The sequence below is a fragment of the Peromyscus maniculatus genome, chromosome 9 (genome assembly GCF_049852395.1).
Source record: "Peromyscus maniculatus bairdii isolate BWxNUB_F1_BW_parent chromosome 9, HU_Pman_BW_mat_3.1, whole genome shotgun sequence".
NCBI lineage: Eukaryota > Metazoa > Chordata > Mammalia > Rodentia > Cricetidae > Peromyscus > Peromyscus maniculatus.
Genome location: NC_134860.1, coordinates 41,933,512 through 41,960,554, shown reverse-complemented (window position 1 = coordinate 41,960,554; position 27,043 = coordinate 41,933,512). Strand labels below are relative to the sequence as shown.

Genomic DNA, 27,043 nt, shown 5'->3' with positions numbered 1-27,043 from the left:
CTATGAACCAATAGCTGAGGAGCCAACTGGATCAGGCCCTCTCGATAAGTGAGATAGTTGATTAACTTGAACTGTTTGAGAGGCCCCCAGGCAGTGGGACTGGGACCTGTACTTAGTGTATGTGCTGGCTGTTTGGAACCTGGGGCCTATGCTGGGACACTTTGCTCAGCTTGGGTAAAGGGAGGAGGGGACTGGACCCACCTCGACTGAATGTACCAGGCTGAGCTAAATCCCCAGAAGAGTCCTTGCCCTGGATGAGATGGGAATGGGAGATGGGCTGAGGGGAATGGGAGAGGAGGGAAGACAGGGGAATCTGGGGCTGATATGTAAAATTAAATTAAATTATTAAAAAAAGAATTGCCTCTTATACTATTGACTTAAAAGACTGTTTCTTCACTATATCTATACAAGAAAAGAATAGGGAATAGTGTGCCTCCAAGGGATGAACTTATAATAACTCTCAGCCTGATAAGAGATATCAATAGAAGGTTCTCCCACCAAGAATGTTGAATAGTCCCACCCTGTGCCAACAATTTGTTCAAAAACTGTTGGAAATCATTCATGTACAGTTTCCACAATCTATAATGTGCCATTATATGGACTGCTCTGGGATGTTCTGTATGGCAAATGTGTTGCTCTGGTTGGTTAGTAAAACACTGATTGGCCAGTAGTCAGGCAGGAGGAAGTATAGGTGGGACAAGGAGAAGAATTCTGGGAAGTAGAAGGCTGAGTTAGAGACACTGCCAGTCGCCACCATGACAAGCCACATGTGAAGATGCCAGTAAGCCATGAGCCACGTGGCAAGGTATAGATTTATAGAAATGGGTTAATTTAAGATATAAGAACAATTAGCAAGAAGTCTGCTGTGGCCATACAGTTTCTAAGCAATATAAGTCTCTATGTTTACTTGGTTGGGTCTGAGCGGCTGTGGAACTGGCAGGTGAGAGAGATTTGTCCTGATTGTGGGCCAGGCAGGAAAACTCTAGCTACAATGGACAATAACTTTTCCTTTGAAGAAATGAAAATAAATTTACTGGTTGTATTTTCCCTTCAGTCAGTAAGTCTCATCATCCACAGCAAAAGAGCCAACTTGTTTGATATGAAATAACAACAAACAATCATTGCAATAAATTATCTGGATTGATAGATTAACAAACATTTGAAAGTATAAAGCTTTCCTCTGCCTTGCTATTTTCATATATCATGTTATTCTACAACAACTGCCGATGGACTAAAATTAACTTCATATTAATTATTAACCTTAATTTAATGCTAATGTTTAAATTTAAATAAATGGATTTACTTCTGAAGTTTACCCTTGATAATGGATTGAGACAGTCAATAAAGCTAACCACCTCTTTGAGTTACACTAATTTTGCTTTAAAGAACACTATTTTACATAATAACATGAAATAAGGTTCAACAATAATTTTAAACTTAATCTTATTTCCTAGGTAGTTTCTTTTATATATGACAACGAAGTGGAACCCACAACATTTCAAAAATGTAGGTGAGAAAATTAACTTTTCCTAGGAACAAATCCCTTGATAGGTTATCCAACCCTAAGTGGTCAGGCCATAAAAGTTATTATCAAATACAAATTATACATGCTGTAAATTTAATTGTAATACAGAAAATGTTTATCCAGTATAATAATGTAAAACCATGAGAGAAAATTTCTCTGTGATTAATGTGCCTTCTGATCCATGCAGGTTATATATTGAGATTCTCATTTGTATTGTTGCTATGCTGTTTCAAGTGGACAGATAAAGTTAACTAGGACTTCTATTCCTTGTCAGCATGACACACAGACACATCACCTGAATGCCATAAACATTTATTTCTTGTTTCCCAAATTCTTATGTTAATATCATAATATAAAACACAGTGTAAGTTTTAAAAATCCCACAATCTTTAAAAATTATAACACTTCAAAAGTCCAAGATCTCTAAAAAACAAACAAAACAAAAGGCTATTAGTTGGATGTGGTAAATCAAAATTTAAAAAATTAGATATTTTCTTATTCCACAAGAGAAGAGCTGAAGCACAGAAATTTTCAGATGGAAAGAATACCAAAATCCATCTTATTAATTAAAATCCTACAGCCCAATGTCCAGCATCTGGTACTCATGTGAACTTCTGGGCTCCAAATGGGTGGGGCATTCCTCTCTCTCCAGCTATACCCTGTGCAACACATGCAGTGCAGCTTTTCTCAGGATTAGTCTGGTTCCACTCTGCATCTGTGTTTCACCTCAGTAGATGGACCATGGTCCTGCCATCTGCAGTATTCTGTGATATTCTTTTCACCTCCTCTTCCACAGGGTTCCCTAAGTCCTGAGGGAAGGAGCTTAAGTGTATATGTCCTGTTTAGAGTTGAGTGTTCACGATCTCTTCCTCTCTGCCTATAATTTACTGAGGGTCTCTGTATTTGTTCCCATCTGCTGCAGGAGGAGGCTGCTCTGATGAAGGCTAAGAAAGGCATTATCTATGAGTACAGCAGAATGTTGTTAGGAGTCATTTTATTGCTATGCCCCTTTTGCAGAACAGTAGTATTTGGTTTTCCCTGTGGACCCTGGCCTATCTGTTCTCAGGTCTTGTCCACCCATGCAGTTGTAGTTATGAGTTCCATCTCATGGAGTGGGCCTTAATCAAGTCAGATATTGGTTGGTTTCTCCAACAAGGTTTGTTCCACTACAGCACCAGCATATCTTGGATGCAGTCACTATTGTAGCTGGGTTGGTGTTTACTTTTCTCTTTGATAGTGAGCAGAGTACCTTCCAATGCCAGGAAATCTAGTCCATATATGGTGAGGGATCAAGGGAGACATCAGCTTGACTGATTCATGTTCAATCAGTTATGTTGGTGTCATCTTCAAGAATAGCACCATCCTGTCAGTTTATAGAGAGCAACCATAATACCTTGGGTTGTCTGGGGTCCCACTGGACCCATTTGACCAACAAATTGACTAAATGTAACCCATTGCCAGTACTGAAAGCTTCATTTGGTGACCAGATATATCAAATTCACCTCACTCTGGCCCTCTTCAGCAATACCCCTGCTCCTCCGACCAACACTACCATCTTTTTTCTGCACAGGAGACAGTATCCCATCAACACAGGGTCTTGGAATAAATCTCAATATACTACAGAGGCAGTAAGACCTCCAACCACCCTGGATATCCAAAGTTGCTGGTCTACAACCAGAAACAGCTATTTCTCATTTGATGTTATTCTTCTGCAAAACTTTGAGAATAGGCAAATTTTTATCCCAAAAAACATGATATATCTCTAGTTCTTATAGTCTAGGGTCTCTTGAAAATATTATTGCATCACTTGGGGTTTACAGAGAATGGCTACAAACCAAATAAAAAAAATCAATCAGGGCTATTCATGTCTAAGTAATGACATCAAAGGGATGAAATGTCTACTCATCTAGTGCTAAAGAATGCTAGCTAGTTTAATATGTTCCCTTTCATGCAACCAGTAGGCTTAAAAAAAATCAGGTGGCTAAGACGTGGTTCAGAGGATGACAGCACAGGCTGCTCAAGAGGTCCTGAGTTCAATTCCCAGAACCACAAGGTGACTTGCAGGCATCTGCCGTGGTGTCTGTATGTTACTGTTGCTACTCTGTGGGTTTGGTCTTGGGTTTCCACACCAAAATGTGAGTTTTGCAACTCTGGGAAGGGTATCCTGACTACTTGGGAAGTCAGGCTACACCTTGAGCTGCTAAGACAGCTCTCACAGCTGGAGCCGTGATGAGACAGCTCAGCCCTGGAGGGCGAGGTATCCTGGATACCTCGAGGTGTGATGAGACAGCTCAGTATGGAAGGGAAGGTATTCTGACTGCTTGGGAGATTCAGGCCTGGAGCTGCTAGGACAGCTCAGCAGGGAAGGGTATCCTGACTGTACGTGTCTCCAGAAACTTCTCTATTTGGGTAGGGGGGATATGGTCCAACTGGTACAGCACCCGAGAATAGAAGGACAAAGCCAAGTGCACAGTCAAGACTAGCTGCATCTGTGAAACACTGTGTCCCACCAGTCTGGGAAGGCCATACCTCTGTTGTGCCATTATCGTTGATGCCATATTTATCTCTGGTTTTCTTGATCTTCTCAGATATGCTTTTAATCAATGTTTTCATTTCCTGAAAAGATTATAGAACATACATCAACTGTATGATTTTCAATGATTTGGACAGCATCATTCCACAACCTCCAACAACAATGGACACAGTGTGCCATATCTTAGCAACTGCTAAATACACAGCATCAAGGCAGAAAGGTGGACATTGGTTCTCTTACGCAGTGCTTGTAAGGAGCCTGCCACTCTGGAAAAACTGACCCTCTGCTTAAGATGTAGCTAGCTCTCGTTACACAACCTTTACCCATGAGTGATCTTCAACCTTATCTCAGCCACAGGGCTGTGGGAAGGAGGTAAGCATAGCTCTAGGGACTTTATGAGGCTCATGTAGGGGTGGTTGTCTGTGCTTTACCCTGAAGCACCACCCCTAGTGAGGCAGTAGGTAACTGCAAGGTACCTGCCCCTACCAGGGTGTGGCCCAGATGGGGACCCCTGAAGACCTGGGAGGAGTAAATGCTTGCTCTCTCTTTGATACCTCATGGTCTGGGATGCTGATGCTGTGGATCAATGCTCTCAGAGCTCTCCTGAGAACCGATCTGGAGCATGCCCCACCTCTCCTGGATTTGCAAAATTATTTATACTCAATTATTCTTGTTGTCAGTTCAACCCTGAATAAATTCCTTTGACTTTCAAATAGACTCTGTGGAATTATCCCATTATCTGCCCCACCTTTTCCCATTAGGCACACATTTCCACACTCGAGAGTATGCATGCCTGTGTTGGGAAGGCTTCTTTGGAAGCATTATCAATCACTGTGAACATCACTGTCTCTGTCCTATAGTTACAGGTTCTCAAAGTGCCTTGGCCTAGTCAACTCGTTCTTTTTTTGTTTTGTTTGAGACAGGGTTTCTCTATGTAAAAGCTCTGGTTGTCCTGGAACTCACTTTATAAAGCAGGCTGGCCTCAAACTCACAGAGATCCACCTACCTCTACCACCCACTGCTGGGACTTAAGATATGTACAACCATGCCTAGCTCAACTCTTTCTTTATAATGAGAAGGTATGAGACATGGAGGGTAACGCTGCAGTTCAGACATCTTTCTAGATAGAAATGATTTCATTTAAGAAAGAGCTTTATTAAAGTAAGAATTAAAGTCTCAGAAAGGGCTGGAGAGATGGCTCAGCAGTTAAGAGCACTGGTTTTACTTCCAGAGGATCCAGGTTTAATTCTCAGCACCAAAGATTCAAAAACAAAATGTAAACCAAGGTAACCCACAAGGCACGCAATGTAGAAGGCCCTCAAGAAGAATGGGAACACAACACAATGGGTTTCTGATTCGTGATGGAAAGATGCTGCAATCTGAGACACATGTAGTCACTAGTGACAGATGTTCAGAATGGCTGCAGAAGGAATACAAGAGTGGATGTGGGCTGGTGTCAGGGCTCACACAGTCCAGCTCTCTAGGTTCTTCCTCCTAATAGGAAGACAAGACATTAATTCTTCATGCTGGCTAGTGAGATACTGTCCAGGACACAACAAAAACCACACTAAGACCAAGGTTTACAAAATGCAGTAGAAGGCACTTGACAGACCACCTTCTCACCACCACAGGGCAGAGCCTACCTGCAGGAAGCTGTCTTGGCAGGAGAGGAACTTGTTCTTCTTCATGATGGCCTCAGTGGTCAATGTGAGCTCCTTCTTACTGAGAGCAGGTTTGCTCTGACATGGAAACACTGCCTGAGTACAGAAAGGACATGGCATTACATATGCCTGGTGACAGGGAGGGAGAGTACTAGGCAGAGGAATTTACCAAACATAAAACTACTCAGTGAGCTCTTAGCAACCTGTGGTTCTCTTTGCTAACAAACTCTAGACTCCCCTTTTCATCTGAAAATGAAAAATGAGATAAGCTGATACTCTGCCTTTTGTTTGTTTGTCTGAGACAGTCTTGGGTAGCTCAGGCTAGCCTCAAGCTCACTATGGAGTGAAGCTGGCCTTTAACTCCTGATCCTCTTTCCCTCAAACCACAGGACTACAGGCATGCATAATCATCCCAGTCAGCAATCCCCACCTTATTTAAAGAGTTCCACTCTAATTCATGAGTATGGGTCTTTTACTTCCCAATTCGACTCCAGCCCAGATTTGTATTAAAAATGAACAATGCTATAGCCGGGTCTCATGGCCCACTCTGTAATCTCAGCTACTTGAAAGCTTGCCTGGCTGCAGAACATATTCAAAGCCAGTTTGGGCAGCTGAGCAAGACCTTGCATGAAAATAAAAAGTAAAAGAATAACAAAGGATCAAGGTGTTGCTCATAACAGAGCCCTTGTCCAGCATACCCTAGGTCCAGGCCTCAACTTCTGCACTACAAAAACCATCCAGCCAACTAAACATCTCCAGAGGGGAAGTGTGTCAACACTCCTCAAGCTCATGGGGTTTACTCAAAGTTTAGTGGTTTCTGACCCATTCTCAACTTCTGGCTTCCAACTACTAGAAACAACTGAAAAACCAACTCAGTGGAACCACCTTCTGCTGCTAGATCTGGGTCATAAGGCACTAGACTGAAATCCAACGAATCTTGTCCAATTACTATTCAAAAAGATTGGTTCCAAATCACATTCCTGGCTACAGTATATGAAATGAGCCTTCTGTCCAATACCCTTTCTTTATAAAGCTTGTCTCTAGTCCACTCCAGCAGAAGAAAGGAGCCAGAGCCTCTTCCATTAGCATTCCATTGATATGGACTAACAATAGGCTCAGGAATGAAAACAGACAGAGTAACTAATAGTAGCAAGGTACTACTCTAGTACTGAGTTGGAAATGATAAAGTGGGAAGCATGGTACTACAAACAGTATCTACACCAATGACAAAGCCCCCAGAAGACTGTACCTGTTAACAGAGTGATGTATCTCAGTTTGATGTTGTCCAGAACCCTTTTAAACTCCAGAGGCTCATCTTGACTCCAAGGCAGCAGGATCTCAGACATCTCCGTAGATGATCCAGATGATGTCACAGTGAAGCTCTGCACTGTCAGATTATACTGGAGCAGAGGTCTTCCAGGGATTTGATCAGCCTTCTCTACAGGAAGAGAAGGAAACCCAGCTGCCTGGGGAAGACTGCTTCATAACACACAATTAGACTTGCCATTCAATTTCACAGTTACAGGTCATTTGTTTTCTTGTTTGTTTGTTTTCATGGCGCTAGAGAACCCAGGTCCTTGTGTGTGCTAGGTAAGCACTCTGTCACCAAGCCACATCCCCAGCACGAGGTTACAGGTACTGAAATCACATCAACAGCACTTTATTAGACATCCCTGAAGTGTCCCTCCTTTGCCTGAGAACAGCAGGGCCACCAGTGCCTCACTAGCCTGTGCAGTGAGAGGCAGCTCATGCTCCAACCTCCCGTGTTACCTGTGTCAAGTCTCCCTGCAACAGAAACCTCACCAGCCCCAAGAACTCTGCACACTGCTTTCCTGGGCTGCTTAGCCTTCCCACCCAGCTCCCTATGGTGCAAACTAGTTTTTATGCAAATTCAAGACAGGGCCCATGCAGACTTCAGTGCAGAGAATCAGATGTAAGCCCTCTTTGGGGACAGAGGACAAAGAAGCAGGGCTACAGACTATAGGAATCAAGGGCAGCAACCATTTCTCAACTATGCTTGGGAAAACCTTCCTCCACCAGCCAGCAGTGAGACTCTAGCCTAGAGAATGAGAGAAACCTTAGAAAACAGACTTGCTTTTTCCAGAAGCCACTGCTTCTAGGTTATCCTGGTGCTCTTGGAAATTCATACTGTACTTGTGAACATCCTAAGTCACAGCTCCTCATACCACGAGTGGAAAAGACATTCACAGTTCCTTTTGACAAATGTAGCTCATCTCAAAACCAAAGGGCAATTCCCAGCAGATGTCCACAGCATCAGGGGATAACAAACAAGTACAGACGGGACATTGTCTGCACAAGGGACTCCGGCTGCTATCTTATCCTCTTCATCTTTATCTGGCTCACTGGCTCATCAAATCCTGGTTTGCAGTCTGCAAGGTCCGCACTTCCACAGAGGGACAGACAGACACAAAGCTGTATCAAGCATGTGACCCAACAATGTGGCCTGTCACCTTTAACTAGTGTCATAAACAGTCAAGAACATGAACAATTTTCGAAGGTAGCTCAGCAGTTAATGCACTGGTCTAGCATTAGGGAGGGCCTGAGTCAATCCCCAGCAACAGAAACACACATGGATTTTCTTTTCTTGCAACACATAGAGCTACTGATGTATCAGGGAGTGGAAATGATCATGGAGTCTGGAAAGAAATCCTCTGCTGTGACCTTTAGAGAGACACAGAGGGTCAAATTTTATAGACATTTGTAAGTGCAGCAAAGAACCCTCTCACTCAGCCTTGTCATCCTGAAGCTATAATTCCTGGGAGCCATGGAAAGGATGAATGATGAGACCTGACAGTGGCATGGTAAGAGTCAGAAACCTCTCAGTAACTAGCAGGCATTTATCACCCCCACGCCCCAGTTATACTAGGAAACAGCTAAGGGAGGCTGAATGGCAAGTCCAGGCCACAAGATCAGCATGCCCCTCTAGAGGACTTAGCCACTTGGGACTCTGACCTCATCTCTACCTGTAAGAGTACACAGGATAATCTGAGCTCAGTTATTATTTTGTTTCTTTAGTTCCAGAACACCAACATGTCTAAATGTTCTCTCAATACCAAAGTGGGAATAAATCATAGCTCTTGTACAAAACACACACTAGCACAGAGACAAACACACAACCACACAGGCACACACGCACGCAGATAAGCACAGAGCAGTCTAAAAATTCTAAAATCTATCCACAGAAGAAAATGTCCCCTGGAGGCTACACACATACCCAGCCAGTGACCCAAGAACTGGCAGGTACCCTATGCCCTTGCCTACAGGAGAAATAATTTGGACAGGCCATCTTTGCTAGGATGCCAGGGCAGGTAGGAGTCTCAGAAGAGGAATGTGTGAATTGGAGCTGCTATCCCAGAAGTGTGAAGGACCTCAGATGGCACCCAACCCACTCCCTGGGCACCTACTGTCTTCAAGACATCCATACTGTGGGCCAGCCCGCCCACCTCCAAACCAGATCCACCTGTAGCTAGAGCTACTGAAAATGTAAAACAGACAGTAGTGATGGCGGGCAACTCTGACACCAACAGTCACCGAAGAGGAACTTCACATGGGTGAAGACTGACATGAAGTACAACTCAATGCCACAGCCACACATTCTATGTAAATACCCAGTGAAAATAACCAATGGCTTTAGATCCTGATGAGTCTGTGTTCCTCAGGGGACATTCTAGACAAACAGACCTTCAAGCTTCCACTGCGATTTACCTTCGAATGCTTCTCAAAGTGAGGCAAAGATCTGTTTTCAAAGCCATAGGAACCCGGGAGCCACTGATGGCTTGCTGTCCCACACAGGCGATCATCTGTGATATGTTAATGAAGGAACCTGGGAACAGGTCAGAAATGGAAAACTGTCCTGGAAACAATAACAGAAGCCAGGCAGACCAGAGGGATAAAATAGAATGTGACACAGCACAACCCTTACTCTCACAGCCTAGGAGTCCAAGGGACTGAAGGGCAGAACTACAGTGACAGTTGGAACCAAGGAAAGGGCTCCGGGGCATGTGCAGGTGAGGGGTGGAGGGAAGGCCACTGGAGTCTTTCTGATGACCGTCAGATTGGACTCTGGACATGGGGTCTGCAGAGAGAGGAGGATGGGAGAAGGAATCTGAATGTGTGTGGAAGAGCCTCACTCTCAGGAACTCAGCCAAATTACCCACCAGTTTCTCCAAAAGTCTTAAATGCCCCATCCAAATCAAACCAAAGCTCAGTCTTCCATTATTTAGAGACTTAATATAGAATGAAGAGCCTCTATGAAGTTATGACCACCAAAGATCTGTCTAGTGTCAAGCTCCTGGCAGGGCACACAGACAGCCAACCCTGAGGGCTTAGCTCACCTGTGGAGCCACACAGGGCCATGGTGAGGGGGCTGTTGCTCTTGTCCAGCTCTCAGAGGCAGATAATGGGGATGGTCCTGGATCACTGACAGCACCTTCAGGATCAGGGCCGGGGAGTTGGGGCAAAGGAGAGAAGAAAATGTAGTCTGTGAGGAGAAACACCTGCCAAGTCTGTGGAGCTCAGTGAGCACACACAGAATCAAATGTGTAACAACCAGTAAAAATATCTCCAGCAAGCTCAAGGGTCAACAGCCAACCTAAATACATGACAGGGCATGGTGGAGCACACCTGTAACCCTGGCACCTGGGAGTGCAGGGCAGGATTCTGAGTGCCAGGCCAGACCAGCTGAGCCACCCAGGGACACCCTGTGTCAAACTAAGAGTAGGAAGACTCCTAAGTACAGATAATAGCATTCAGGCCATTATCTGAATCACTGTGCTTGGGAAGCCAAAGCCTCCTTTCTAGGTAACACTCACCTGTTAGGAAGTCCTGAATGGCAGCAATAAGTGGCTCCCCGTTTCTCGGGCTCACAAGGTTTGCTTTGGTCTGAAGGAGAAACAAGCACAAGTCAGCCACTCTGGCTGGACAGTGCAGCCTGAAGGTCTGCATCACATGACTGTAGGCATCACATGACTGCTGAGCTGAGAGGTCTCCACCCCAGCATTCTTACTATCTTGCAATTGCCTTATTGATCAAGAGAAAAGAAAAGTCCCTAGTAGGGGCTCACTCTGTAGCCCAGGTGGCCTAGAACTCACTATGTAGCCTAGGCTGGCCTGGAACTCAGAGTGATTCTCTTGCTTCAATTTCTTGAGCACTAGTGTTAACAAGTGTGTAGACAAGCCTAGCTAAGAACATTCCCTTCTGTGAGAGCTGTATCTCTTAAATCAACCAAATCCATGTTTCTCCACAATGACAGAACTGTGTAACTTTCTCTTGTTAAGTTCCAACAACAGTTGAGAGCAAGCAGAAGTTCCTTGTCAGAGCGGAAATCATCTAATGTTCACGAGAGTCTGTGGAGGTGCTCCTATGAGTCTGTGGGTTTTCTGCGCCTCCTTACCATGTCCAAGGTCCTGTCGGGCAAAGACCTTTTACTTCCCATTTGTGAGCCATCACAGGGTAATGATCCTACATCTGGAGTGGCCACGACACACTCAGCTAGGTTTAGAGACTCTCTCAGAGGGAAAATGGCAGGTGGCATCACATTAGTAGGGACATGGGGTAGGGTTTCATGATTTTGTAAATCTGTGTTCTCTGGGCCCACATCCATGCTGGGCCCTACAGACCTTACTGAGAACTGCTGCGTCAAAATGTCTCCATTGAAACTCACAGAGATGTGTTCAGATGGAACAGGGAATCTACCACCCCAAGTGTCCAAGCCTATAGTTTATGGTTGTTTATATATATATATATTACAATACCATTCAGTTCTACATATCAGCCATGGGTTCCCCTATTCTCCCCCCTCCCACCCCCTCCCCTTACCCCCAGCCCACCCTCCATTCCCACCTCCTCCAGGACAAGTCCTCCCCCGAGGACTGTGATCAACTTGGTGGACTCAGTCCAGGGAGGTCCAGTCCCTTCCTCCCAGACTGAGCCAAGTGTCCCTGCATAACTTCCAGGTTTCAAACATCCAACTCATGCAATGAGCACAGGACTTGGTCCCACTGCCTAGTGGGACCTCCCAAACTGATCAAGCCAATCAACTGTCTCACCTCTTCAGAGGGCCTGATCCAGCTGGGGGCCCCTCAGCCTTTGGTTCATAGTTCATGTGTTTCCATTCATTTGGCTATTTTTTTTAATAATTGAGTAAAACTGAAATTTATTATATGCCACAGTCATCCTAGGGACCTCCATGCTATATATATAGCCTCTATGGTTCTATGGGTTGTGGTCTGATTGTTCTTTATTTTATATCTAGAATCCACCTATGAGTGAGTACATACCATAACTGTCTTTCTGGGTTTGGGTTACCTCACTCAGGATGATTTTTTCTAGTTCCATCCATTTGCCTGCAAATTTCATGCTTTCATTGTTTTTCTCTGCTGAGTAGTACTCCATTGTGTATATGTACCACATTTTTTTCATCCATTCTTCCGTTGATGGGCATCTAGGTTGTTTCCAGGTTCTGGCTATTACAAATAGTGCTGCTATGAACATAGCTGAGCATGTATCTTTATGGTATGAATCAGCATTCCTTGGGTATATGCCCAAGAGTGGGATGGCTGGGTCTTGAGGTAGTTCGATTCCTAATTTTCTGAGAAACCGCCATACTGATTTCCACAGTGGTTGTACAAGTTTACATTCCCACCAACAGTGGAGGAGTGTTCCCTTTGCTCCACATCCTCTCCAACATTGGTTGTCATTGGTGTTTTTGATCGTAGCCATTCTGACAGGTGTAAGGTGGTATCTCAGTGTCGTTTTGATTTGCATTTCTCTGATGATTAAGGATGTTGAGCATTTCTTTAAATGTCTTTCAGCCATTTGTAGTTCTTGTTTTGTGAATTCTCTGTTTAGCTCTTTAGCCCATTTTTTAATTGGACTGTTCAGTACTTTGATGTCTAGTTTCTTGAGTTCTTTATATATTGTGGAGATCAATCCTCTGTCAGATGTGGGGTTGGTGAAGATCTTTTCCCAATCTATTGGCTGTCTTTTTGTCTTATTGATTGTGTCTTTTGCCCTGCAAAAGCTTCTCAGTTTTGAAAGGTCCCATTTATTAATTGTTGTGCTCAGGGTCTGTGCTGTTGGTGTCTTATTTAGGAAATGGTCTCCAGTGCCAATGCGTTCAAGAGTGCTTCCTATTTTCTTTTCTATTAAGTTTAGTGTAACTGTATTTATGTTTAGGTCTTTGATCCACTTGGACTTGAGTTTTGTGCATGGTGACAGATATGGATCTATTTGTAATCTTTTACATATTGACATCCAGTTATGCCAGCACCATTTGTTGAAGATACTTTCTTTGTTCCATTGTATAGTTTTGGCTCCTTTGTCAAAAACCAGGTGTTCATATGTGCATGGATTAATGTCAGGGTCTTCAATTCGATTCCATTGGTCCGTATGTCGGTTTTTATACCAGTACCAAGCTGTTTTTATTACTATAGCTCTATAGTAGAGTTTGAGATCAGGGATGGTGATGCCTCCAAGGGTTGCTTTATCACATAGGATTCTTTTAGCTATCCTGGGTCTTTTGTTTTTCTATATAAAGTTAAGTATTTTTCTTTCTAAGTCTGTGAAGAATTGTGTTGGGATTTTGATGGGGATTGCATTGAATCTGTAGATTGCTTTTGGTAAGATTGCCATTTTTACTATGTTAATCCTACCTATCTGTGGTGGTAATCTAATTGTACTGAAATATTTTTTTGATTGTATGTTAATAAATAAAGTTGTCTGGGGGTCAGAGCTATTAGAGCCATAGCAAGAGTGTGGCGGTGGTGGCACACGCCTTTAATCCCATAAGATCTCTGTGTGTTCAGGGATACAGTCAGCATTGGAGACATGCCTTTAAGACCTAGGGGGCTGTACATTCAGACAGTGACGAGGCAGTCATGTGTTTGGGTTTACAACCAATGAGAAGGCAGAACAACATACTATAAAAAAACGAACCGACAGGAAGTAGGTCTCTTTTCGCGAAGCTGGGACAGCAGGAGGAAGGGTGAGATTTTAGCTCTGAGCTCTGACTTCTCGGCTTTCTCTTTTGCATTGTTTCTGTGTTTCTTATTTAATAAGACTGTTGGTTACATCTACAATCACTGGTCATTAATATCCATCAATATCAATGGTCTCAACTCACCTATAAAAAGACACAGGCTAACAGAATGGATAAGAAAACAGGACCCATACATTTGCTGCAGACAAGAAACACACCTTAACTCCAAAGACAGACACTACCTCCTAGTAAAGGGCTGGGAAAAGGTTTTCCAAGCAAATGGACCTAAGAAACAAGCTGGTGTAGCTATCCTACTATCTAATAAAATAGACTTCAAACTAAAATCAATCAAAAGAGACCAGGATGGAAGTTACATATTCATCACGGGAAAAATCCACCAAGATGAAGTCTCGATTCTAAACATTTATGCTCCAAATACAAAAGCAACCACATTCATAAAAGAAACACTACTAAAGTTTAAAACGCACATCAAACCCCACACATTAGTAGTGGGAGATTTTAACACACCACTCTCACCAAAAGATAGATCTACCAGACGGAAACTTAACAAAGAAATAAAGGACCTAACAGATGTTATGACTCAAATGGACCTAATAGATATCTACAGAATATTCCATCCTAACACAAAAGAATATACCTTCTTCTCAGCACCCCATGGAACCTTCTCAAAAATTGACCACATGCTTGGACACAAAACAAATCTCAACAGATACAAAAAAATTGGAATAACCTCCTGGATCTTATCAGACCACCATGCCTTAAAGTTAGACCTCAATAACAACAAAAATTATAGAAAACCCACAAACTCATGGAAACTGAATAATGCCCACCTGAAACATCAATGGGTCAAGGAAGAAATAAAGACAGAAATTAAAGAGTTCCTAGAATACAATGAAAATGAAAGTACAACATACCCAAACTTATGGGACACTATGAAAGCAGTGCTAAAAGGAAAATTCATAGCTCTAAATGCACACATAAAGAAGATGGAGCAATCCCATACCAATGAATTAACAGCACAACTGAAAGCTCTAGAACAAAAAGAAACAAACTCACCCAGGAGAAATAGACGCCAGGAAATAATCAAATTGAGGGCTGAAATCAACAAAATAGAAAACAAGAGAACAATACAAAAAAATCAATGAAACAAAGATTTGGTTCTTTGAAAAATTCAACAAGATAGACAAACCACTAGCCAAATTAACCAAAAGGCAAAGAGAGAGCACCCAAATTCACAAAATCAGAAATGAAAAGGGAGACATAAAAACAGACAATGAGGAAATCCAGAGAATCATCAGATCATACTTCAAAAACCTGTACTCCACAAAAATGGAAAACCAGGAAGAAATGGACAATTTTCTGGATAAATACCAAATACCAAAATTAAATCAAGACCAGATAAACCATTTAAATAGACCAATAACCCCTAAAGAAATAGAAACAGTCATCAAAAGTCTCCCAACCAAAAAAAAGCCCAGGACCAGATGGTTTCAGTGCAGAATTCTACCAGACTTTCAAAGAAGAACTAATACCAATCCTCTTCAAAGTGTTCCACACAATAGAAACAGAAGGAACACTACCAAACTCTTTTTATGAGGCTACAATTACCCTGATACCCAAACCACACAAAGATGCAACAAAAAAAGAGAACTACAGACCAATCTCCCTCATGAACATTGATGCAAAAATACTCAACAAAATATTGGCAAACCGAATCCAAGAATACATCAAAACAATCATCCATCACGACCAAGTAGGATTCATCCCAGGGATGCAAGGATGGTTCAACATACGGAAATCAGTCAATGTAATACACCATATAAACCAACTGAAAGAAAAAAAACCACATGATCATCTCCTTAGATGCTGAAAAAGCCTTTGACAAAATCCAACACCCCTTCATGATAAAGGTCTTAGAAAGATCAGGAATACAAGGAACATTTCTAAACATAATAAAAGCAATTTATAGCAAGCCAACAGCAAACATCAAATTAAATGGAGAGAAATTCAAAGCGATACCACTAAATTCAGGAACAAGACAAGGCTGTCCACTCTCCCCATATTTATTCAATATAGTACTAGAAGTTCTAGCTAGAGCAATAAGACAACTAAAGGAGATCAAAGGGATACAAATTGGCAAGGAAGAAATCAAACTTTCACATTTGCAGATGATATGATAGTATACATAATTGACCCCAAAAACTCTACCAGGGAACTCCTACAGCTGATAAACTCCTTCAGTAAAGTGGCAGGATACAAGATCAACTCAAAAAAAATCAGTAGCCCTCCTATACACAAATGATAAAAGGGCTGAGAAAGAAGTCAGAGAAACATCACCCTTTACAATAGCCATAAATAATATAAAATACCTTGGGATAACACTAAACAAGTGAAAGACCTTTTTGATAAGAACTTTAAATCTCTAAAGAAAGAAATTGAAGAAGATATCGGAAAATGGAAGGATCTCCCATGCTCATGGATAGGTGTAGCAGGAATCTTAAAAGTTCTTATTAATAAAATCAAACCCGGAGCCAGGTATTGGGGTCAATGCTGGTTGATCAGAGAGACAGAACAAACCACAGCTATCTCACCTTGCCAACACATTTCAGTATAATTAGATTACCACCACAAGTGATTGTTAATTCCTGTTATTTTTTTTTGGTTGTGTTGTGTTGTCCTTCGGTGGTGTATGTTGGTGTGGGATTATCTATTGCTTGATTTTTCATGGATGTGTTTAGCTTCTTTGGGTTGAATTTTCCCTTCTAGTGCTTTCTGTAGGGCTGAGTTTGTGGACAGGTATTGATTAAATCTGGTTTTATCCTGGAATATTTTGTTTACTCCACCTATGGTGATTGAGAGTTTTGCTGGGTATAATAGTCTGGGTTGGCATCCGTGGTCTCTTAGGGTCTGCATGAGGTTTGTCCATGATCTTCTAGCTTTCTAATTACAAAAACAGCATGTGCTTTTGGCTTAAAAAAACAAAACAAACAAAAAAAACCAACTATAAATACAGACAATCCAAAACCCCACAACTAACCCATGGACTAAGGCCTCAGTCAATAAAAGGCTAACATAATACATCCGTGATAGAAGCCATGGCTAAGCGTGGTGTCTCATGTCTGTTATCCTAGGGCTAGGAGCAAATGCAGGAGGATCACAGTGAGTTCTAGGCTAGCCTAGGCTACAGAGCAAGCCCATCTCAACCAGGAACTGAGAAGGCTGGAAGTATGGTTTAGAGTAACTGGATTTTATTTACTCATTTACTTTCACTGGGGCCGGGAATGAAGTAAGGGCTTCAGGCATGTCAGGAAGAGTCCACCATAGCGTTACAGCCACACTCTGTCCCTACAAGTGGTTTTTGTGGGTAGCAATAGGGAATACTTACACCATACATGGGTGAGCTGATAATGTAGTAATGTAGGCCAGAGGGGAAAAATACTCTAGGCAGATATAGTATAACGTGTGTATTCTTGACTACTAGGGAGACTGAGGCAGGAGGATCGCTTGAGCTCTTGAGTTCAAGGCCAACATGGGCAACACTCCAAGGTCTCAATTAAAATCCACAAGTCCAAAGCTGTACTTGTCAACAGTCAGGGATTACTAGAAGCCAAGCCCTACACTGTAGATGTTCTGTATGTCCTGTGGGAGCCCATTCTTGGGTTCCTCGTGGCTTTACCCAGCAGGTCCACATAGAGGATGATTAGGACCACGGGCCTGAGTGCAGGTGTCTGAGATGATCTGCACTTGGCTGTGCTGGGAGATGGTCTGCATGTCAAGTTGCTCTGATTGGTCAATAAATAACCTGATTGGCCGTGGCTAGGCAGGAAGTATAGGTGGGACTAACAGAGAGGAGAAATAAAAGAACAGGAAGGCAGAAGGACTCACTGCTGCCAGCCGCCACCTTGACAAGCAGCATGAAAAGATGCCAGTAAGCCACGAGCTGCGTGGCAGGGTATAGATTTGTAGAAATGGATTAATTTAAGCTATAAGAACAGTTAGCAAGAAGCCTGCCACGACCATACAGTTTGTAAGCAATATAAGTCTCTGCGTTTACTTGGTTGGGTCTGAGCGGCTGTGGGACTGGCGGGTGACAAAGATTTGTCCTGACTGTGGGCAAGGCAGGAAAACTCTAGCTACAGTGTGTATTCTTGACTACTAGAGAGACTGAGGCAGGAGGATTGCTTGAGCTCTTGAATTCAAGGCCAACATGGGCAACACTACAAGGTCTCAATTAAAATCCACAAGTCCAAAGCTGTACTTGTCAACAGTCAGGGATTACTAAAAGCCGAGCCCTACACTGTAGACACCCAACAGTGCCATGTGCAGTAGGATGTAGGGGCAGTGTGGATGGAACAACAGGTAGAGACCAACTCCTAAGAGCAGCAGGAACCCTCCTAACACAGACCAACTCCTAAGGGCAGCATGAACTCCCCCAGCATAGAACTTCTGCAGCCACAGCAGTCTCAAAAATAATTAGTCTAGTGCCCTTTAAGAGGCCAAAGTGGCACATAATACACTTTGGGAAAGTTTTCATTTACAATATACTGGGCAATCCACTTAGTAAGGCATCTTCTCCCACAATACCCATACTGGCACTAATGCACAATTTTTTTTTCTTTTTTGAGACAGAATCATGTGGTCCATGCTGGCTTTGAAATCATAATGTTCTTGTCTCTGCCTGCAGTGGGCTGGGGCTCACTCTGCAGCTCAGGTTCTTAATTGCTGGGATTACAGGTATGCAATGTACCACCATTCAGGCTATTTAGTTTAGTTTATTATTTTGTTGGGCTGGGTGTTTGTTTGTTTTGAGACAGAGTTTCTCTGTGTAGCCTTGGGTCTCCTGGAATTCATTCTTTAGGCCTAGCTGGCCTCAAATACAGCGATCCACCTGCCTCTGCCTCCAGAGTGCTGGGATTAAAGGCATGTGCCATCACCTCCCAGCTAGTTCATAGCTGTTATACATGGATATATTTTCTACCAAGAATCAAAAGTATAGATTAGAAAATGTCATTCCACCCTAAAAAGCACTTGTGACTAACTCACTTTTAGCTACTATTTTCAAGATTGCTCAAAGGCTCAAAGGGAACCAATGAGAAAATGGGACAGAAGAGCACAAGCCTTGTAGCATGTGTGAGAACAGGAAAGCCCGGCTTCTCTGGCATTGGTACCTGCACGGCTCTTCCATGTGGGCCCTTTTCATAGGCAATAATACCCCAGTACCTACCCCCATGAGAACAAGGGCCTCTGCTTTGGCCTCCTCTGTCTGGGGAAGATGAAGGTTCATTTTATCCCCATCGAAGTCTGCATTGTAGGGGGTACAGACACATTCATTAAATCTGAAGGTCCGGTGGGGCTTGACCCTGGCCTGTAGAACACCAAAACAAAATATGAGCACCCAAAAGCTTCCTTGTTTCAAGCCATGAGGAAAAAAACAAACATTGCCTAGAAAACTAGGCACTTTAAGGAAGTAACTTCTATTTCTTCTGTTGTGGTTAACACAAATCACTGGTAGATTTAGTCAAGCAAGCCAAATTTAACACACTATGAGGCCACACTGGGGACAATGTGTACAGTCCACACTCCTCAAGTATTAATAAAGTTTCCTACTGAGTCTATAACAGGGGAAGCCACAAGTCGGGAATCCTAAGCCTATCAAGTAAGGAACTCGGAAGTCAGTGAGTCTCAACTCCCCAGACTGATTAAGGGAAAAGAACCAGCCGGGTGTACTGTCTTTTCTTTGTGAACTGTTCTTCAAGGTGAGCCACTGCCCTAACAACAGAGGAAATACTTTCATTAAAAGAAGTATGGATGGGACTGGAGAGATGGTTCAGTGACTAAGAGTACTGATTGCTCTTCCAGAAGACCTGGGTTCAAATCCCAGAACCCACATGGCAGCTCATACCTATCTGTAACTCCAGTTTCAGGGGACCCAACACCCAAGGCAAAACACCAATGCATGTAAAAAAATAATTTTTTAACAAAGAAGCCTGGATAATGAGAATAGGAAGAAATTAGAAATTGAGGCTACCTGTCATTAAAATAAAAACACAGTGAGACAGTCTTTCCATTCTCTAAGTACTCAGTTGTTCACTGTATAGGTTCTAAGAGTAGAGAGCTACCACAGGGCAGCTGTGGCCTCCAGTCACGACTGAAGTTGCAAGAACAGCAAACTGGCAGACAGGAGCCTGGATCTGAAGAGGCTTGGCTAAGTCTTTCTTGGTCTTTAGTCTCCCCATGTGCACTGTATTATACAGAACTGTGAATGCAATCTGTAGCAACTTCATTTGCCAATTTTCACCAGGCTCTAAGGCTCAAAACATATGGCAGCAGTACCATGGACTGCTGTCTGCTCCAGCCATGCTCTGTAACTTCTTGGTCAATGGTTTAATGGGAAAGAATTAAATCATTCTTCATTCAAATGAGGACACTTGGATCAGGTTTCTGGCAAGCATTGATAATTCAGACTGTCTATAAACCTCAGGCATGCAGATAATCAGCAAGCTTTTATTACCAGGCCCTATGGTGGTCTAAGTCTCCATATGGAGGTAAGGGTGGGGGGCACTGTATCCACCATCTTATATTCAGAGAATGAACTGAATGCAGACTGCTGAAGGCTTTCTCACTGTATCTACCATCTTATACTCAGAGTATAAACTGAACCAGATAGCTGGAAGTTTTCTCATTATATCCACTAGAGTATGCACTGAATGCAGACTTCTGCAGGCTTTCTGGGTGAAGAGAAGCAGCTTTCAAATGATCAGACTCTTTGACTCAATCATTTCACAGTTTAAAAACTAACAACCATACCGAGAAAAATAACTAGGAAGAAGAACTGATTATGTTTATTATTTTGACAATTTTTTTTGGTTTTTCGAGACAGGGTTTCTCTGTGTAGCTTTGTGCCTTTCCTGGGACTCACTTGGTAGCCCAGGCTGGCCTGGAACTCACAGAGATCTGCCTGCCTCTGCCTCCCGAGTGCTGGGATTAAAGGCGTGCACCACCACCGCCCGGCATTATTTTGACAATTTTGTGATCAGAAGTTTCTGGATGGCTAGACTACAAAATGTACAAACAAATGGGAAGCATTGCCTATTTTTTATACAATGCCACTGTTTAAGAAAATGTTTTCACTGAAATACTGTAGAATGTGAGGATTAAGCTAACAAAGGTGTTGAAAGTGTTGTCAGTGGGGAAAAAAAGCTGGGGCACAGAAAGTGGAATTGGTGCATTCATAAACACCAAGTATGATATAAGAGTCACTCCAAAGACAATACCCCAAAACTGTCACTCATCTCAAATGCTCCCATCACCAAAATGTGCAAACCAGAATGGCTAGGTGACACTGACTGAACTGATCATGGATTGAGTGGGTTTGGTGTTTGGGGACAGCCTGAGGTAGACGGACGTGCCCTTTGGTTTTAAAACACTGCTGAATGGGCTTAGGATGAGGTCAGCTGGCCTCCCGGCTATGAGGCCCCAGTTTCATCTCTAGCACTGGGGAAAAAAGAAAATTAAAATTCATGAAAACAAACAGCTGATTCTTTTGCAGATATAAAAATGCTTTCTTTTTTCATCTGCAGCTGTCTCTAACTGACAGTGATATGGTAGAGCTGGTGAGATGGCTCATTGGTTTGGTAAAAGCACTTGCCAGCAGGTTTGAGTACCTAAGCTCCATCACTGGAACTCACTGTGGGAAGAAGTGACTCCTGAAATCTGTCCTTTGACCTCCACATACACACTTGTGTAAATGTGCACTCACACTGATGCATGTGTGCACACACATACACTAAAAATAAGAACAGAATACAAACACAGTAACTTAAGTACTTTATCCATCACCCCTTTAAAAACTTAAAAAGCTGAGACCGGCACAGTGGCACAGGCCTTTAATCCCAGCACTTGGGAGGCAGAGGCAGGCAGAGCTCTGTCAGTTCAAGGCCACCATGGTCTACATAGTAATTTCCAGGACAGACAGCTACATAGTGAAAAAAAAACTAAAACCAAACCCAAACCAAAACCACTTAAAAATAAACTTGTTATTGAATATAGCTATTTTATAAGAATTGTCAAAAAAAGAATGGTCTCCTTAGAGTCAGTGAGATCCCATGGTGTGTGGAGCAGGGTGTAGGTCAGTGATCCAGTGTTTACATGCCTGGTACACATGGTCCCAGGCTGGATCTCCACCTCTGGAACAAACAAACAAATGAAAACCCAACAACCACCAGCTATAACTATGACTGCACCAGTGTAGATGTTACAGAGGTTGTGTGTTTAACAAAGTGGAATGAGTTGGAGAGATGGCTCAGCAGTTAAGAGCACTGGCTGTTCTTCTGGAGGTCCTGAGTTCAATTCCCAGGAAGCACAGTAAGGCTCACAACTGTGTATAATGGGATCTGATGGCCCCGTCTGGCATGCAGATGTATATGCAGACAGACGACTATTTTTAAAACCATAAAAAACAGTGGAATGATATATTTTCACAAAGCTGTGTGGGTTTCTGGGGACTTGCCTCTATATGTAGCATGAACTACCAAAATGGAAACACTGGATTGGAAACAAAGAACTGGGCAGCTGAATGGTATTTACCTTCTCAGGAAAAGTTAGAATTTTGGCCACATGAACTGTCACAGCTATTTCATCAATCCAGAGGTTGGGGTCAGGTGAGATGACTGTTTGGTCAGAAAAATCCACCCACTTCCCTGACAGATTACCTCTAAATCAATCTAAATAAATCAAAACCACCAAGGGTTCCATGATATGAACTGTGCTGTTTCTGGGGATCTGAACAGACAGATACTCCCTTAGTAGGTAACAATGGTAGATCTTGTCAGAAACCTACCCTGCTTCCCCTTCAGGCGCTGGACAAAGCCTCAAGTCCACTTCTTGGGGGCCATGTTGAGGGGGATGCCAGAGAGCTCACTGTTGATGTAGAGGGCACACTGCAGCTGCAGGAAATCCCAGTTCTCCATTATCAGCTGTGTCTTGGCTCCTGAGATCCAGTGCTACAAGTACAGGAAGATCAGAAACAAACCTGCTCTCTGAGTTTTCTTGCATTCTAGTGAGCTAACATCTCTAGATGCATGTGGTGCAGAATGCACAAGTTAACAGGAAACACTGACCTTTTTAATAGCATCATTTAGGAAAATGATCTCTGTCAGTTTCATTCTCAGGTCATCTTCATTGGTTCCAGACTTCAAATCGCTCACGACAGAGGGTCTGATACACAAGGGAGGCACCAAAAGTCGGGTGAGAATCAAATCAGAGGGCTTTCCAGCTTCTGGGTTCATCAGAAGTAAAAGGACATCTTCAGCGAGGATGCGCTTAAACAAATTCAGAACAACTAAGGGATTCAAGTTCTCCTATAGGAAGTAGGAAGGAAGGAAGCAGATAGTAGGTTAGTTTCCTCAGGGTTGGTAAAGTTATCTGTTGTGTCATGTGTTGGGTCCACACTGTCCTTGGAAGAAACAGGTGCACTCTAGGATGAATTTTAGCCTTTGCTGCTGCAGGGGAGTCAGCCTGTGTCGAACTGACTCACCATAGCTTTGCAAAGGGCTTTTTTATGGAGTATAATTCACATCTCTAGCAAGTCAATTTCTGCATACCAAAACCTCTTATCTGAAGCTCCCCAAAGAGACAAATGCCATAGCAATTCCCAGCCACAGGACATCTCAGTTTGCTGAGTCCTCCCATAACCAAGCTTCACATAGACTTTGAATCTTTTGGAAACTCTCAGATAAGATTTACATACTTCAAACAGAAGGTACTGGACACAAAAGGTAGCAGTCACAAAAGGCAGATCAAAGCCAGGGGCCAACACTTTGGAATCAAACCAGCTGCAGAACTCTGCAGGAACTCTAGATACAGTTATCTATCCTTCCCTATGTTTGCTTTTCTGAAGACAGGATCCCACGCAGCCTCAAACTTGCTATGTGCTGGAGACTTGCCTAGGGCGAGCTGACCAGTGGACCCCAGGGCGAGCTGACCAGTGAGCCCTAGGATTCTTCGAGTCTCCACTTCTCCAGAGTTGTGGTTATAAACATACACCACCATACTGGCTCCTTGACCACATGTGGGTTCCGGATAGTCAACTGAAATCCTTTCGCAAGCACCTAACTACTGAGTTTGTTTTCTTTTAATTACAATCAATTTTTTCTTAATAAGTTTATATTACCTTTGAATTAAGTTGATTAGTGTAAGTGTTATGTTGTGGAGGAGGGGAAGGGCTCACAACACTCCACCCTAGCTAAGGAGCCATTGCTAGTTTATGGCTTTTAGGGAGGGGAGAGGCTCCTGGTGGGTTAACTGTGTTCCAGCAGATGACCCCATACCCTTAAGAGATGGGCAGCATAAATTTGACTTGGTGGGTTATTTAAAGAAAGAGAGAACATGAAGTTGGGAAGGGATAGGCAGTGGATCTGAGGAGATTTAGGGGAAGAGTAGGGTGTGAACGTGATGAAAATATATTGTATGTATGTATGAAATTCTTAAAGATTGACAAATATATTATATTATATTTAAATATGAATTACTAACTTATTAAGAACTCTGCAAATTACTAGAGATCTAAAAATCCCAAGAATGGAGCTGCGCAAGTGTCCCACATCTTTAATCCTGCTTTTCAAGGCACATGCAGGCCAGCCTGGTCTACATAGTAATCTCCAGGACAGGCAAGACTAAATAGAGCAATGTTTCTCAACCTTCTTGATGCTGAGACCCTTTAATGCAGTTGCTCATGTTGTGGTGACCCCCCCCAACCATTAAATTATTTTTGTTGTGACTTCATAACTGTAGTTATGTTACTGCTATGAATTGTAATATAAATATCTGTGTTTTCTGATGGTCTCAGGTGATGCCTTTGAAAGGTTTGTTCAACCCCTAGGGGTCAAGACTCACAATCTGAGAACCACTGACATAGAAAGACTCAGGCTCAAAAACCCATCTTTCAGCCATTAACATCTCCCTACCATCTGAGAAAATAATGTAGGAAATCTCAAAGAGCATTGAGAAATGGTAGGAAGGGAACAGAGGCCAGACCGCAGTTGAGGATCTGTCAGAGCTGTACAGGACTCTGGCATGCCAGGAAACTGAAAGGCCAGAGGACTGGAAAGTCTAGAAACCACTTACTAGCAAGAGCAGTTCTCCCAGAGTGACACAACAGCCTGCCAAGGGGCACTGGGAACAGGTACAGCTATTCTCCCTTTCGTTATTTTCTAAAAAACCCCAACCAACCAACCAACAGACAAAAACACAAACAATTTACAAAGCCAAATAGATTATCTAGAGATACCATGCCACTTTGCATAAAGGAGTTAACATCCTCACAGTTTAGTGTCTGTGAGTGCTGAGGGGTTGGAACCAGTGTCCCATGGAGTGATGACTATTCATAAAAGATGTTAAGAATCAAAATGACATAGAATGGTATAGTCTGGGGACACAACAGGGTCTCTGAAGAAAGCTTCATTGCAAAACTGACCTTCCAGCTGAATTCCAAGTAGGAAAGGGGCTCTCACATAAGGCAATTAGAAGAATGAACACTGGAAGCAGAAGACAGATCCCTGGGCCCATACACTCTGGGCATCGTCAAGCAACCACATGCAAGCAGCACAATGGGGCACAGACAGCTAGCTAAGGGTACAGGATGGCTCTAGTAAGGCCTGCGAGGAGGGAGGGGGGGCAAGACTTGGGAATCAGGAGAGTATGAAGTGTCAGTGTAATAGAGAGCAACTGGAAGATCCAAGTGACATAGATCTAGTTTTCTTTGTTTCTTTGTTTACTATGTGGGTCCGACTAGCCTCAAACTTATGATCCTCCTGCCTTGGCCTGAGTGATGGGATAATGGGCCTGTGCCATCACAACTTGACCTCATCTGCATTCTAACAGTTTCCTGGGGCTGCTGTGAGAGAGTATTTTAAGTGTATAGGGTGGGTGTGAAGTACTGGGAGGGGTGGATACTTAGAACATCTGGAGGTCACCCAGGTCACACATCTGTTCTAGTAAACGTCAATCAACCACACACATAAAATGTCCATCTCATTTCTCTCTTACCTCCATCTCTACTCTTTTTTCGACTTTACACACTAAGCCTCTTTGAATCCTCTTCTCTCCATGTCCCTACACCCATCCTCAGGTCTCCACCCCCAGTTCAGGCCATCATCATTTCCAGTCTGGATTCCTGCCATGGCCTCCCAGAAGGAGGAATCTTACTCAAACTCTGTCATGGTCAAACACTTCAAGAGTCTGACACTTCTTGTAGGTCCCCTGCTTCACTTCTATCAGTCCACCCTGTCCCTCCAATATGCTTTTAGAGAAAGGCCTGGTCTGTGGTAAGCCCGGACTTCTTATAATGTGTGCTCCCGTGATCCCCTCTGTTTGTCCTTGCATTTGCCGCAACCATAGTTGATTCGACTACTCTCCACTAGACCAAGCAGCAAATGCTGCATTCATGCGGAATCTTTAGTGCTCAACACTGGCCTCAGAACTCTCTCTTGTTCTTTGAAAAATAAACAGATCTACGCGGGGGGGAAAACCCTGCAAACTCATAAGGAAGGTCTACCGTTTAATAATTAGGTTCTGAAGCAGAGGGCCCAGAATAGCAGCTTGGATCTCAGCCTGCCACCTAGCTGCTGTGAACCCACTTTCTGGCTGACAACCTCGGGTCAGCACACACTGTCTCCTCCTGCCAGGGAAAAGTTCCTGAGAGGAGTCAGCGCGGGGCTTCGGGAGGTGGCATCTTGGCTCAGGACGCCCGTTCTGACACTGCTCGGTCCATCCCACTTTCTCTGCCGCAGTTCAGGGACCCCGTAAGATCTGAAATCCCATCCTGGAACTTCTCTCTCCGCTCCCTTCACAACTGTCCCTCACCTGGAACCCCAGGCTCCGCCACCGGCCGCGTCTTCCATTTTCTTAGCTACATTGGTCTCCCAGAACCGCTCCTCACCATGGTGCCGGCTTCCGGGCGCCCTCTGGGGCTCCGACTACAGAATCCACTGTCGCTGCAGCTTCCCGTGCGCTTCTGGATTTAGGGCTCAGAGAGCAGCCGCTGTCCCTCGGACACCGTAGAGCACCGCCCCACGTGCTGCTTCCTCTTCTGCCACGGGGTCTGTCCAGAGAGGCTTCTCATCTGCCGCTTTGCGCCCTCTCGCTACACCGCCACCTAGCGGCTCCTGCATGACATGCACCTAGGGCCCTCTAATATTAAAAAAAAAAAAAAAATTCCTCTTTCTGGGGGGTTTCTCAAAACGAGGGTGGAGTACTGCACTTTCTTTATCTCAAGGCCAAAAATAAAAAATAACAGCAATGAAAAA

The 27,043-nt window shown here is 43.4% G+C and overlaps 1 protein-coding gene across 3 annotated transcripts; it reads right to left on the bottom strand.

Annotated features, from left to right (window-relative positions):
• Positions 1-1,820: 1,820 nt before the first annotated feature.
• LOC121826488 (DNA-directed RNA polymerase III subunit RPC1-like) lies at positions 1,821-26,831 on the bottom strand. 3 transcript variants are annotated; one of them, XR_013042347.1, is made up of 12 exons: positions 26,601-26,831; positions 22,859-23,098; positions 22,579-22,741; positions 18,964-19,104; positions 16,583-16,708; positions 10,552-10,621; positions 10,075-10,169; positions 9,446-9,563; positions 6,969-7,157; positions 5,702-5,815; positions 4,055-4,141; positions 1,821-2,888 (listed from the first exon to the last, which is right to left on the bottom strand). XR_013042347.1 is itself a non-coding variant. In XM_076544806.1 (11 exons), the coding sequence occupies exons 4-7, from the start codon at positions 19,021-19,023 to the stop codon at positions 9,537-9,539; spliced, it is 252 nt and encodes an 83-aa protein (XP_076400921.1). In that variant the 5' UTR covers positions 19,024-19,104; positions 22,579-22,741; positions 22,859-23,098; positions 26,601-26,830; the 3' UTR covers positions 1,821-2,888; positions 4,055-4,141; positions 5,702-5,815; positions 6,969-7,157; positions 9,446-9,536. The 3 variants fall into 3 exon arrangements, 2 of the variants coding, with proteins under 2 accessions (XP_076400921.1, XP_076400920.1); XM_076544806.1 differs by lacking the exon at positions 16,583-16,708 and having other exon boundaries at positions 26,601-26,830; XM_076544805.1 differs by lacking the exons at positions 9,446-9,563; positions 16,583-16,708 and having other exon boundaries at positions 26,601-26,730.
• Between the last annotated feature and the right edge of the window lie 212 nt (positions 26,832-27,043).

Excerpts from the sequence above, each read along its gene's own strand:
- LOC121826488 (XM_076544805.1), bottom strand. The coding sequence starts at position 19,023 with ATGAACCTTCATCTTCCCCAGACAGAGGAGGCCAAAGCAGAGGCCCTT. Across the intron at positions 10,622-18,963 it reads AGGCCCTTGTTCTCATGGGG|ACCAAAGCAAACCTTGTGAG; the intron begins GTAGGTACTGGG and ends TTTCTCCTTCAG. Across the intron at positions 10,170-10,551 it reads CATTCAGGACTTCCTAACAG|GTGCTGTCAGTGATCCAGGA; the intron begins GTGAGTGTTACC and ends CTGATCCTGAAG.